Below are 15,485 nucleotides of genomic sequence, written 5' to 3' on the forward strand. Positions count from 1 at the left end.
TTCGAATCCTGCCTCGGGCATGGATGTGTGTGATGTCCTTAGGTTAGTTAGGTTTAAGTAGTTCTAAGTTCTAGGGGACTGATGACCTCAGATGTCAAGTCCCACAGTGCTCAGAGCCATTTGAACCATTTGAACAAAGACCAAATTTCATTGTTGCTACAGATGATGTTTCAGTTCTACATCTACATACATACTCAACAATTCACCATACGGTGCGTGGCGGAGGGTGCCTCGTACCACTACTAGCATCTTCTTTGCCTGCTCCACTCTGAAACAGAACGAGGGAAAAATGACTGCCTATATGCCTCTGTACGAGCCCTAATCTCTCTTATCTTTGTGGTCTTTCCGCGAAATATAAGTTGGCGGCAGTAAAATTGTACTGCAGTCAGCCTCAAATGCTGCATCTCTAAATTTCCTCAGTAGCGATTCACGAAAAGAACGCCTCCTTTCCTCCAGAGACTCCCACCCGTGCTCCTGAAGCATTTCCGTAACGCTCACGTGATGATCAAACGTACCAGTAACAAATCATCTGCTACACCATCTGGATCTTGTACAGGTACCAGTCTAAAATAGACTGCAAAACTATCAGTACTGAACGTGGGGTGGACAGTTCTCATGAGACTGTGTGAGTTGTGTGCTCATTTACAGCAACAACAACAATCTCGTCAAGAACTTCCACTGGGATAGCACATCGTCCTCTTCCAGGTGCCACACCAAGCTCATCCGTAATACCGAATTTCATCATTATTTTCTTTAAACAATTTAATGCTGTTACTCCTCTCCTCGCACCTTTCTCAGTTGGCAGTACTCTGTAATTGCTACCATTCACGTAAAGCATTCCAATAACACGGCACAGTCTCCTTCTCGATAGCCGATACTGGTCACCCACAGTATGGCTTGTCAAATGATAGTATGGGTTTCATACCGGCATGCAGTGTGCAGCGCCAGATTTGCACATGGCGGCCAAAGTTGGAACTAATTTTTTTTCCCCCAGCATGAATTAGTTCTGCATTAACGCATTAACAGTTTTGCTGTCATACAATACTTACAGCCCAGAGTGGGCCTCCGTGATCAGCTGCACTTCAGTTATAATCACCTGGTTGATGAAACAGAGGCCAACATAGTACCTTACGGAAACACAGCGTCCATCTCTTGTACATAATATGCAGGATGTCCCACTTACGTTGACCACGCACCAGGATGACTTTTTGTCCAGAAGCAAAATGAGAAAAAGGCGTGCGAGACACTTATTGTTGACCAGACAGGAGGACATTAATCAACATGATTGCCCTTGTTATAACACCGTTCATAACGAAGATATGAACAGCAGTATTCTTTTTTTATTTACTAATTCACTTCCTGTCATAAATACATGTTGAAAAACTTACCACTGTCAACTATTCATGTAAACATTGCGTTATTAAAAACGTAACACGAAATTGTGTATACCTCTTTTGTACGAGCACATAGTGTAGTTTCCAAGCGCAACGTAACTTGTCCACTTATTGGAGTTGACAGTAAACACGTGGAAACACGAGGAAAATGCACATAAGTGAATGCCAACAGCATTAAGTTGAAGGTTTCTGCGAGTATAATGTACACCAACCAGGAGGATGTACAAATGCTACTCGTCTATGGAGAATGTTAATTTGCGGACTAGTGCTTGTGAGTATCTCTTGTGTTTCCATTTATTGTTTCCGTTTATCTACTGACAGCTTCAGCAAGTAGACGTCCAGGTACGTCATCCCGGGCGTTAGCGCAAGAAAGGCAAACTCTCGTTTCGTGTCTGGTTTTTAATATTGTCACATTTACATGTGAATTTTTTTCGAACAGATCTTGAGGAGAGGAAGTGAGTGAGCAAATAAATATGCAGGGAGCTATTTTAAAAAAAAGACGTTATGTTCTTCATATCTTTTAAACGAACACTTACAAGTAAGTGAATCATGCTTACTAATGTCGACCTGGTAGCTGAACATCATTTGCTGGGTACATTTCTTATTTGCTTCTGTTCAGTAAAGTTATTTGCAATGGTCGCGGTAAATACAATTAATTTGTCAAATCGTGGATAAACGACGAGTGCCATGTGATCAGAGAGAGAGAGAGAGAGAGAGAGAGAGAGAGAGAGAGAGAGAGAGAGAGAGAAAACTACCTTCTATAGGGAAGTGTGCTGATTCCATTTCCGTTCAACATATACACAAACGACTAGGGACAGGAAAAAATCGTTTCATTCTAAGGCCAAGTTCGGTGTTATTTTTTGTCAGTATAGTTTTTTTGCCAAATTCAGTCTGTGCTGTTATTTGCTAAATTAATCTTCTGCTTGTGCGGTCTCCTGGCGTATGTTTCCTGCGAATATCCTTGGAAAAAGGACTTAACATTCTTCTGTAATTTGTGAACAGCATGGAGTAAAACGGGCAAAGATTAAAGAAGACAATGTATACTTCGCTAATTTTCATTTGTTCGAGAAGAGAAGACGTTGTACGTTTTCGAGTAGCACCTCTGGCCTAGCAAGACGCACTTATATTCTTCATATTAAGAGGTCTGTAATAAGTGTAACAATTATTAATTCATCTAATTTTTTTTATATAACAATGTTTTTTTTTACTGTTGAAACTATTATTTATATAAGTAGTGTGTATATTCCTACAGTTTTTGAAATTTTTATTAGTTGCGATCTTGCCCAATTGTCCACCATTACGATCGGTAAAACTATTTTTGGTAATTACGGCCCTTCCAGCCGAGATATTAGTAAGAGATAACTTGTTCAATTACGATAACTTGTTCAATTTATGCACTTACTGAAGTATTAAAGTATCTCCGCCATTACTTCCATTTTCTGGTGTCAATTTTGCCGCTAGTATGTAATGTTTTTCACGTAGGCTCCATTACAGAGAAAGCTGTAACTAAACGTACTCCATGCAACGGAAATTAACAATCCAATGTGCTGCCAATAACTACACATACATTCGAGCCCTAAGGTTTCAACCCCACAACAAAAAGATTATGATCACATATTGTTTTTGGTTTAGTATGCGATAACGCATCTGCACGATAATGTAACTCCAATAAAAGGAAATAAATATAATTAAATATTTGACGCACCGAAGTGTTGGGTGTAATAAGTCTGTGTTAACATTATTACAGTTCAAAAGCTTGCAAGAAGAACTCAGATAAAAATAATCATTATCTGATTCATACAACACGTCACAATCACACGTTACACCGTACATCGTCCAAATTCAGTGTTTTGTACCAAATTCATTGCTTTTGCCAAATTTGGTGCTGCTTGCCAAATCCAGGGCAGTTACGTACGAAATTCTGTGTTACTTTTTGACAAAGTCGTGGCTATTTTTAGCCAAATTCAGTGTTTTTTGATGAATTCAGTTTACATTTTCGTCAGATTCCGTGAGTCTTTTTCTCCAAATTCAGTGTTATTTTCCTCACATTCGCATTTTCCTTTCGTCAGTATTTTTTTCAGTTCGGTATCATTTATTTGCAAAATGCGTTGTTACTTTTTTGTCAAATTAAGAGTAAGTTTTTGCCAAACTCAGTGGTTTTTGCCAAATACGTTTTTTAACGAAATTCAGTCCTATTTCTTTACAAAATTCATTGTTTTTTTTTTAGCCAAATTCCGCGGGTTTTATGCCACATGACATTGCCAGATGCGGTGGCTTTTGGGCAGTGTCGGTGCTGTTTTCAGCCTCACATCAAAGTTAGTTACGTAGGAAATGGACTGTCATGAACCTCAGCCTTGAGCAAGTTAAACTATCAGTTAAGAATGTTAGTATTCTGCCGCCCTCAGATTTATAACATTTTTAGACGACAAAATTACAATTTTCGCAGTACCTCGTAAAAACCTCCGATTTCACGTTACTGCCCTAAAACGACCACAATTTCACTTTATTTTTAGCGCTTTGTTGTTTTCGCAAAGTCTTCCTGTCACTACAAATGACCAACCCGTAGCACCCTGCACGAGGAGCTTCCAATAAGCTGATGACCTCGACAGAGCACAGTTTTTCGATCATTCTAGAACAACCTCACGAATGCCCCCAAACCACTTTCCAAATACTATAATACAAACCAAATTGCTCACAGACAGTATGCGTACTCTTCATTTGAGTAACAGGGAAGCTTTTCGGAAATTAAAGATGTACAGTCTGGTGTAACTGTAATACTGAGGCGCCCCAAAATTCCTAGGTGTGCCACTTGATTGACTTGCGGGAACTGCAAGGTAAGTTTGCACCAGGGACAACCTTCAATGGCAAACTGGCCAGACCACAACTGGTTAGTCAATCTGAAATTATTTGTGCCTCAGCAATGGCAGTTAGCCATTCAGCAGCAGAGTAGGTCATGTTTGACATAATTCCACACGTACCAAGCAGCTGGATATGGCTCTCAGTGACAGCGGCAGACTCGTAACGGGTTTCTTGAAATCCACTCTAGTCGACTGACTTCACCACACATTTTTGTGTGTTGTGAAGCTATGCTGTGGTGCCACATTCGCTCTGCGGCTCCTCCCCTCCGGCTCCTCCCCTCCGGCTCCTCCCCCTCCGGCTTCTGTGCAACTTCTTGCTGACAAATCGTTACAACAGTCGTAACCTGACACGCTCCTCCTTCAGTGCTGAAACTCGTACCTCAACTTAGCTCTCTCGCATTAGCAGAGTGCACACTGCTCTGCCGGTTTACCACGAGTGAAACGGGCAGTCACTGACAGCTGTTCGTGTTGTTTTTTCTGCAGAGGTGCTGAAGGACCAGGTGAAGCCGCTGGTGCACATCGGCCCGGACGAGTCCCTGTACGACGCCATCGCGACGCTCATCCGTAACCGCATCCACAGGCTGCCCGTCATCGACCCGGCCACCGGCGATGTCCTCTACATACTCACCCACAAGCGCATTCTGCGCTTCCTCTACCTCTATGTGAGTAACGTCTAAATTAGAGTCGTACGGGGTGGTCGGTTGTGGTAGCTTCCACTACTGTCAAATCGGACAGGTTGCTGTCCTCAGTGCCAGTCTCTCTCGCAAAGTATAGTAGTTACGGCTTACACACGTGTGTCGAGTGCGAGGATTTGTACCAAGTCGCACACTTGTAAGTGGGCGTGTGTTTTTCTGGCTTTGTCTTACGAGAGGGACACGAAATATCAGATTGCGCTCGTCTAGAGGCACTGAATCGGTGATAAGTGTAAGACTGGAGGAAATAATAATAATAATTGGCTGGTGAAGTGTTCTTGTTGGTTTTGGGTTTTATGTAGTTGCTGGCTCACTCCTTGTAGTTGAACCTGAGTCGGAACGCTTTACGAGAACTGGCATAACATCTGATGTATTTACGTGTCTTTTAATTTGGTTGCCACAGTTTACTGTCTTGTCAATGCCTCTGAAATCCTGTGTGCTGCCAAGGAAAGTTTGACTTCTTCGCATTCTGCAGCTGTTATCGGAGCAAAATGAGATGCATTCTACTCGTTTCACAATAAAGCACATTTCCTACTTTCCTTTTAAAATGGTGTATTTCCGTGCACAGGTGAACAGATCATTAAAGTGACTCGTGAATGAGAGTCGAGTGCAACTTTACATACAAGGTACACCTCAAATGCTCGACACGTCAATTGAGATTGCAATATATTTCATTTGTCACAAAACTGTCGTGTCGATTGTTTTCATTCTCGAAGAGTGTGGTTACCCTCTGACAGTAAAAGGCTCATACCACAACAGGTGAAGCAATTTATTTGTTGCCACCTCTTGCCATTTTCTTGTATTTCACACCTTCCGTTTAACATCTGCACGTACTAAAACTATCACCAGTGTACGGTATATGTTCCGTGGCCTACTCGCTACTTAACAATATTCTGTCACTACACGAGGACTGTGAATCTCATTTTCCTAAATGGCATGTAACACTTTGGTGGGTAACTTCAAAATTTTTTTCTATATTGACCAGATTCAAACGGGGAAAATCACACTTTTAAATTAACAAAAAAATTTAATTCATTCACATTTGCACTTTGAGTACTATGAGGGAGAGGTAAATCAGGAAGTTACTGTAGTTTGCTTCTTTTCTTTGAATAATATCATACAGAATAACTTTCTGGGGCAAATCGTCCTTGTGAAAGAAAGTATTCATCCTCAGAAACCTGTAATAATGCTGTAAGGATGAAATGTGGTCCTCACGCACAATCAGTTTGTAGACATTTATGATTGCTGATTCGCAATATGTTTATTCCCTCACGAAGTTTGTTGTTAAGTAAAGCATTCCAGTTCTAAAGCAATAATGATGTTCATTATTCCATATTAAGAGGTGAATTGTGCCACTAAAACTATTTTGTCACATTTACAGTGGTAAATATCAGACGGACAACAAAGTTAAATGTGAAAACAAACTGAAAAATGCTTCTCTTTGTGTGTAGGAATGACTCGCATCTGTGGAGGAGGCGGGGGGAATTAGGGACTAGAAATGGAACACATTCTAAGTGCCAAATCTAACGTTTGTCACAATACTGAAAACAGATGTATCTTTGTGTTTATGTAACTGATTTGCATCAAAAAACTTGAGAATGCATTCATATACCACAGAATTATACAGCTCACCACATCACCACAAAAAATAACAAGACAAATTAGAGAACAAATACTTTATTAATCATGTTCTATGTGACATACCAGGAAACTGACAAGTTGTAAGTACCAATAAGGATGTTTTTACAAGTTCATTTGTGCAAAGAAGAAAACAGCAACCAGCCACTTTTAATAATGCTATTGATTTACAAAAGTAGTGCAGTTAAAGGTTTAGAACCAACAGGTTCATCTTCAGATGGCTGTTCACATTTATATTACACTTGTTGTTGATAACATCAGTTCTTGGGTTCCTGTAATAACCATATGAACAGCAGTCTGTTGTTGCTTACGTTAGTTGATGGTTTCCACCAACTAATGTAAATAACAAATGCAATATAAACATAAACAGCCCACTGGAGATGAACCTGTTGGTTCTAAACTGGTAAAAGCACTATTTGTGTAAATAAATAGTATTATTAACAGTGGCTGGTTCCAATTTCCTACTGTGCATGAATCAACTTGTATTTTGTACACAGCAACATTCTCAAAAGTGTCACTTTCCAAAAAACTAATAGGAACAAAATATTTTTTCCAAGTGCTATCAGTACTGAAGCGCTATGTCATATTTGTATTATCACAAGATTAGAAATACAGCATTACAATTTTAACTAGTAGAACTGTAGTCGACAAAAATCACTTCTCGTATCTCTAGGCCACGTGTCATCTTCTAACATGCGTGGAAAGACTTTCTCCACGTCTTGGCATCTGGATCAAATCTAGGGGTATTCAACAGAGTACTGAGAATTCACTGGCACTGAAAATATGTTTCGCCAAAAAATGGAACCTCCACTCTTCATTTGTAAAATATTAGTGTGTACACATCAATATGAAATTTAAGATTAGTCGTGCAAATGATCTAAGGAACATAAAACTAAATGGCTAAGTAGCAATCACAAATTGTCAAATTTGTGTAAATTGCAGTCATGAAAATAGTGAGCATATTCCCATGCTTTCCTTCATAAGCTGTTATGTTTCACATCAGAGCAAGATATTGCAAACATAATAGATGGAGTAAGGAAACAGTTAATTAAATGGTCTCGTTCTCGAAACCTAGAAGGTGATACCTACCTCCGTTCGTACAGTGTCTTCCGCTGCCTTTCTCTACTAGTCTGTGCATTTCAGTGTCTGTGACACGTCACGGGCTACGTACGTCGTGTTGCAGATCAACGACCTGCCGAAGCCGAGCTACATGAACAAGACACTGCGCGAACTGCAGATCGGCACCTACGCGGACATCGAGATGGCGCGTGAGGATACGTCCATCATCGAGGCGCTGCACAAGTTCGTGGGGCGGCGCGTCTCCGCCCTGCCCATTGTCGACGAGCAGGGCCGCCTCACTGACATCTACGCCAAGTTTGACGTCATCGTGAGTGTCCTGCTGCCCGGAATGCTCGTATTCCCTTATGTTCTGCAAGTTTTCCTCACCTGATGATTTGTGACCACCAACGTTCCGTACAAATGAAACAGTTTTCTCTGTCCGTCAGATATCTGTTAAGACACTACTCACTTCACTGTTTTATACCACCATTGTCATTATGTACAAATATCATTCAGTGATAATTAAGCTATGGAAAACCCAGGTTGGAATGTAACAATATTATGAAAAGAAAAGTTGCCACTCACCATATAGTGGAGATTCTGAGTCGCAGATAGGCACATTAAAAAAGACTGCCTTTTTGTTGTGCCTACCTGTGCCTCAGTAATAATTAAATAGACAAATAGCTGTACAGAGAAAGTGACTCATGAAATCTATTCAGTTATCAATTCTCCATCTATTTTTCCAATAATCCGCATCATCTTGTTAAGAATCTTCGTATCCCCTCCGTGAAGAATGCCACACATTTATATTGAAGCCAATTTTGTACTTTCCTTTACCTTTTCATTCTTGTTGTAACTTGATGGCAACAGCTCCTTTTGCCGTGCTAAATACGGGGCCAGAGGCAGGGGGGTGTCCGTTCGTCTGTAAAGAATTCGTGTTAGTATCTTGCAGCTGTGGCTTATTAAACTGGTAGTTTGGCGATTTTCACAACTGTCAACAACTGCTTTCTTTGGGATTGGAATTCCGTATCTGCCAATTAAGCCATGGAATCCTAATAACCAGTTCACTGAATGCTGTTCTTCACAAGTACTTCCTTCAAGGGGCTACGCCATTGTAACTGAGACCTTAAGACGCTACATTTATGTAGATATTAATCGAGCAAGTGACTAACATTCTTTGGAAGGTTGCTGACTGAGACTTAACAAATGCTTCAGTTCCCTATATTAGGTGTTACATTCTGTGTATATGTTTGTCTGTATAGTTACTGAGTGACGCTCGTACGTAATGCTCCACCTGAAGCTGATGGTGTGAACCACTGAAATGTGTAGTGATTGAATAAATAACTGACGTACAAGACTCATTCATTTGTATCTTATAGTTTCAGAACTCGTCATGCATTCCTTTAAGAACAAAATAATTCTTTGTCTTTCATTCACTTGTTAATTAGAGTATGTAGTTTACAAAGCAAAACTCCATCTCCTGCATTCACAAGCTTCATTCAGAGGTTTTGATTTCGGATTGCTGCAATCGTGACACTTGAGTGATGTAAAAATGTGGCTGATTGTTAGTCACTGGTGAAATTTCTCTAATATGTTGCAGCAACCGTATATGTATTACCACGTTCAAACAACACGGAGGATTTAACCATTTACAAACAGTGTTGTCGAATTTTGCGACATTCTCGTGTGTCCAGTTCTCAAGACTGTAGGAAAATTCTAAATGCTGGATATGTAACCTTTTCTTAAACTACATGGAAGTAAATAAAAACACAAAACACAGGAAGTTAACACTTCTTAGCCACAAACTAGGTGTATTTCACAACCTGTAGTTGTCATGTGAAACTGTTGCTTTTCCGTTATAGGTGCATTCTGACTGTTGCCTGTTGTTTCACGTCTCTCTCCACACTAGTGTAGCCTCTGAAATTCCTTTTTTTTCTCTGTGTAGCTACTGTAATCTACATCCATCATTTCAATCTGCAATCTGCTTACTTTATGTGTATTTTGCCCCCCCCCCCCCCCCCCCGCCCGCCCACCCACCCACACACACACACACACACACACACACACACACACACACACACACACACACACACACACACAAAACTTTTCTCCCCAATTCAGTTGAGTACCTCCTCATCAATTTCTCATCTACCCATTTATCGCTACTCTTTTCTTCTCTGAACTGTTTTGCTGCCAGGTGTACTGGTATGAAATTAGCAGTGTTTCACAAAAATGAAACACCAATTTTTAATTGAAAGGTAAAAACATTGTATTCAAAGTACTAACCATTGCTTTCTATACATTTCAACCACCTTTCTGGCAATTTGTGGACACCACGCCAATAGAAGTGTTCGTTTTTTGAAGCAAACCAATCGGACACCCATTTTCGACTTCTTCGTTGAAATCAAAGTGTTCCTCAGCAAAAGCGTGTCCCATTGATGAAAACAGATGGTAGTCAGAAGGGACCAAGTCTGGTGAATACGGCGGGTGAGGTAGCAGCTCCCAGCCGAGTGTTTTGATTGTATCCTGAACCAGTTTTGCTTTGTGTGCAGGTGCATTGTCGTGTAAAAAAATTACTTTGCCATGTCTTCTGGCCCATCCACATCTTTTTTCGATCAATGCATAGTTCAAATTGATCATTTGTTGTCTGTAGCATTTAGTATTCACAATTCCACCAGGTTTTAGAAGCTCACGATACGCCACACCTTTCTGATCCCACCAGACACAGAGCATTGTCTTCTTGCCGAATCGATCTGGTTTTGCAGTCGATGTTGATGGTTGTCCCGTTCAGGATTCTTAACATAAATCCATTGTGCATCTCCAGTAACAGTTTGATGCAAAATTGATTTTCTTTCACGTCTTTGAAGGAAATTTGAAAATGGTTTTTCTGTTTTCCATCTGTCTTTCTTTCAATTCATGTGGCACCCATTTTCCACACTTTTTGATCTTTCTCATAGCCTTCAAATGCTCAGAAATTATTTGTTGTGAAACATTTAGCATTGCTGCCATTTGCTTCTGACTCAAAGTATCATCTTCATCCAATATTGCTTGCAATTCGACGTCTTCAAACTTTTTTGGTGGTCTTCCACGTTCTTCATTTCTCATATCAAAATCATTATTTTTGAACCATTGAAACCACCCTTTGCACGTTGCTTCTGATAGAGCACGATCCCCACATGCCTTGACAAGCATTCGATGCAACTCTGCAAATGAAAACAAAAAATTAATGCTTTCTGCAAATCATCACTTTCTGGTACAAAATTCGGCACTGTTAACACAGTGAAAACATATGATGATGATTGTTCCATGACTTGATGTATACTAAGTATCTTTGATAGATGGCATACCAACCAAACAAAAAAAATTAAGGCTCATTCACAACAAATGTTCCCTGTTGACACATTTGTACCTTAATGCTCATTTCATACCGGTACACCTGGTATACTGAATACATCAACACATGTATCTTAAATTTATGTTAGACATTGCAGTAACTAGCCTGCATTGTACAGCCCCTCTACTTCAGTTGCCACCAATAATTTTACTTTGCAAATAACATACAAGATCTGCTATTTTTGGAGCCTCATTTTCTCAGCATTGTCCGATTTATTTGAAGACAGAGTGGATTGGCGCGTGATTTGTTCAAAACTATCCTGATGTATTGCACGAGTCACTCATGAAATGTGCAAGTGCGAGTAACTAACTAACTGACAAATGTATTTCTGTCCACCCAGAACCTGGCAGCAGAAAAGACGTACAACAACCTGGACGTGTCACTGCGCGAGGCAAACGAGCACCGCAACGAGTGGTTCGAGGGCGTCCACAAGTGTCGACTGGACGAGACGTTGGCCACCGTCATGGAAAGGATAGTGCGTGCCGAGGTGAGTGGGTGGGGGAGAGGAGGAGACGATCGAGTTGTGCCGATCGAGTAACGTTTTACGGACCATTCGGATGTTGTCGTTCGTCCGCGTGGCACGTATTACACATGTTAAACGTCAAGTGGTTAATCTAAGAAAAATTAAAAGATGGATTTTTCGAATGTCTCAGTCGCACTTCAATTTTTACGACTATTAGTTTCAGCCGGTAGTATGATTCTGGTTATGATGGTTATGTTATTTTATGTGGGACATTGTAATGTCTAGTAGTGTATAGACATCGTAAAAATAAGTGTGGAACTGGGATGGTGAATTATAAGAAAGATGGAAACATAATTCATGTTTAGGATTATGTGTACACTTTTGAGCAGCACTAGAAATAATTAATAATTGACACAATAGATTACTGCTACCTTGTATTGGTCTATTGAAGAGTGAAGTCATTGCAATTATTCTTTGCTAAGCCACATTTTTACACATTACAAGTTGGCACTACAGCTCAATTTACATTTTCTGTTCCACTCTAATCTGCGGTCGTCTCGCGACACAATGCTGTCGACAGATACTGTTTGGTTTACGTTGTTAACAAAACAAGGAATTGTAGGCATTAAATGCAGGGGTATAGTAACTTTTAACAATAAATGTACAGATATTGTTTGTTTTATTAATAGTTTCTCTCATCAGGCAGAGAACATTCGTGGCCCTAATACCGACATAATTATCATAAAAATTTAAAAAGTCCTGCCTTAATGGTGGTGCTAAATGTGGCACCTTGGGGTTACTGTCACTGCAGTGAACATCTGATGGTACTTGCATCTAATGAAAGGGAAACAACTAATAAATCAAGTAGTATGGGGCCTGCATAGGTTTATCTGCTCGTTGTCCGTTAACAAAGCTCCCCTGTAAGTCTGTCTACCTTCACACGAAATGGCATAGGCTCCTACGCAAACCAATAAGTTAGAATTTGTTTGAATAGAGGTTAGTTGAAACCTGATTTACTTAGTGCTGTTCATGCAACACTGTTTCGCATTCATTTAACTGATTTTTAATTTTAGCCATTGTTTGTCTATAGAAGATTTGTGTATGACGATTCTGAGTTTCCATTTGTGCTTTAATCTTTTACAAATTCAGATATGCTGGTGAGCTCATTCTCTTCCACAAAATGTCCCACTGTTAGATTTCCATCTTCGTCCACAAAGCAGACTTTAAAAGGTAAAAAATGAACTTTCTAAAGCCAATAGAATGAAGGCTTTCACAGCAGGTGTTGTCATCACTTAACATTTCTGGGCTGAGATGCTGTGGTCCATACATAATAATGTCCCCTGACGTTTCACCTTCAACTGCGGATGGCATCCTCCGAGGACAATCGGCGAACTGCAACGACAGCGTTAGTGAGCGCCGTATATATGAGCTAGCCAGAGGGCGCCGCTGCCAATGACGTGATGTCGGCTGTGCTGTGATCTCTGATACTGCCAACTTTCTCAATTGAAACTAATAGATTGTCACGCTGTTGCTGCAATGTTGACATCCATATCTTATCCAGCTTAATGCCTCCATCTTTTCTATTAAAATTATTGCAGTGTTTGGCAATGTCGATGGCCTCTCTGTACATTAGCACACAATAATGCGACATCTTTGCTGTGACGGTCAACTCACTAAACTTTATTTTGCGGTCACCTCCCTGAAACACATGTTCCGCTACAGCCGATTTATCATCAATATGTCTGAGGCGGCAATTCCTTTTATGTTCACCCAGACGGGTGGTGACACTTCTTTTTGTTGTGCAACAAAACGTATGCTGCATGTTTCCGTATTATGAAGGTATAAATTTGAATTCTACCACCATAGACCGCATGTCACTTTCCAGTGCATTGACATCGAGATTGCGATGCGATTTTGTAAGCCAGTCATAACTCGTGTCACGTGATCTCGGCAGCTGATAACAGCACATAAAAGGTCTTTCAAAACATGCCGCCTCTGCCCCCCCCTCCCCCCTCCCCCACCCTGAGTTTTGTTTTCTAAAGTGCTGGGAAATTCTATGATGGTATATAAATCCATATACATTCGAAGGATTGATGAGTTTTAGAGTGGCGAGGAAGAGTGTACTGTCACTTAACACGGAAAAAGTGTATTTTCACCCGGGAGAAAGTGTGTTTTTAACCGTGAGATCAGGGAAAAATCCGGGAACTTTTTTTTCCTCGTCCATGTAAACACCCTGTTCTTCTTTTATGATGAGTCATCGTATATTTTGCCAGCGTTCAGCAGTGACGTGTGAAAAAGCTGCGTGCGTTAGTTCCAGTATGTCTGGCAGCTTTAACAGTCCTGTTACTTCTCAGCCCAAATCCTGCAGCTTAGCTCCACATCAGTTCTGTTGGGTTAATTTTGTAATAATAGAGGTGCAAATGTAAAAATGCAGCATTTGTATTATGTGCTCGGTGCTGTGAAAATAATTGATTTTCATGTTTCTATGATACCTATCTACCTCTGTGGTATAAAATGGTGGACATATTCCAAATAGAGGGTTTGGTTTTTCATTTTTACTTAAAAAATTAAATTGTTTCTTAATATAATCAAAATTTTATGAACAGTCTTTCATAAACCATCGATAATTAAGAATTTGTATTTGAAGTGGAAACAGGAATTTCACATCCAATATATAATCAGAAACAAGAAGACATACATTATTCACAGAAGATGATGATGAGTTTTATAATTATGAGATGTAGGTATTTCAAATTGAACGATAAAAAAGTAGTGGGGAGATTTGAACCGACACACAAATTAACGGAGTAGCTTCACGTTCCATTATGTGACCAACTGCGCTGCACGTTCAATATAGACTTGCTAATCAAATGTTCAAAAGTGTGTGAATTCCTAAAGGAGCAAACTGCTGAGGCTATCGGTCACTAGACCTACACACTAGTTAAAATAACTTATGCTGAGAACAGTGCGCACGCGCACGCACACACACACACACACACACGCGCGCACACACACACGCGCGCGCACACACACACACGCGCGCACACACACACGCGCGCACACACACACACACACACACACACACACACACAGACACGCACGCACGCCCAAAGGAGGACCCGAACCTACAGCAGGAGGGGTCGTGCAATCCGTGACACAGTGCCTCAAACCGTGCGACCACTCCGTGCGATACTTGGTAATCGAGTACAGTATGTACAGCCCAGGGAAAACTATAAAGCCGATTACCTCTGTAAGTTTATGAAAACAATTAAGAACAGCCTATTTCTTGGCACTTTCTAACAGTTTCTACAGGTGTGTTTCACTACGGAACAGAGAGCAGCCTCAGCCATTGTCATGCTGTCCATTAACAGCGCGACAATTGGAGCACGACACTGCAGAGGCTGTGACTGTACACGATTTTTGAAATAAAAACTACATAGCTAAAGTGTGATAAAGAAACTCATTGATGGCTGTTCATACATTTGAATATCTTAAACTTTCGTTTAGCGTAAGTCAGTAATAAGATAGCTTAATACATAAGTAGTACCTACTTCCAAAAGCGTAGCAACACCTTATGGCTGGCTCTTTGATTTTCTCCATACTTTCTGCATTTGAAGTTAGTGCCTAGGCATAAATTTCTTAAAGCTGCATATTGCAATTATAAAAAAAAGCTTGAAAAATCACCACCTTCAAACAGTAAAAAATTTCAGAGTATTATTAGATACAGAAACTTTGGAGGTTACCAAGAAATTTCCACTAATCGAGTGTGTGGTGTATGATTCTTATAATTGTGAACTTGTGGATTTGAGTCTCATTGGTAGCATTGGGGAGCACACACCAACAATCAAGAGACTTAGAAGTAAGAAAGTGTTGTGTTTCTTTACCTTCAACATTAAATCATTCCTGAAAGCTAGAAAAACCTTACAGATACATTATCCAAACAGGAAATCATTAAGACAGTAATAAAAGAGCTAAGATGCACAGATC

General features: G+C 40.3%; 1 protein-coding gene across 1 annotated transcript in view; it reads left to right on the forward strand.

Moving 5' to 3' along the window:
* Positions 1-15,485, forward strand: part of LOC126295071 (5'-AMP-activated protein kinase subunit gamma-2-like) — a gene marked incomplete at its 5' end in the record, with an annotated part of 207,609 nt that overhangs the window by 178,840 nt on the left and 13,284 nt on the right. The window contains 3 exons of the mRNA XM_049987317.1: positions 4,736-4,914; positions 7,766-7,969; positions 11,376-11,522. Of these exons, the coding sequence (XP_049843274.1) occupies positions 4,736-4,914; positions 7,766-7,969; positions 11,376-11,522 (530 nt within the window). The remainder of the gene's footprint in view (positions 1-4,735; positions 4,915-7,765; positions 7,970-11,375; positions 11,523-15,485) is intronic.

The sequence above is a fragment of the Schistocerca gregaria genome, chromosome 11, assembly GCF_023897955.1.
Source record: "Schistocerca gregaria isolate iqSchGreg1 chromosome 11, iqSchGreg1.2, whole genome shotgun sequence".
Lineage (NCBI taxonomy): Eukaryota > Metazoa > Arthropoda > Insecta > Orthoptera > Acrididae > Schistocerca > Schistocerca gregaria.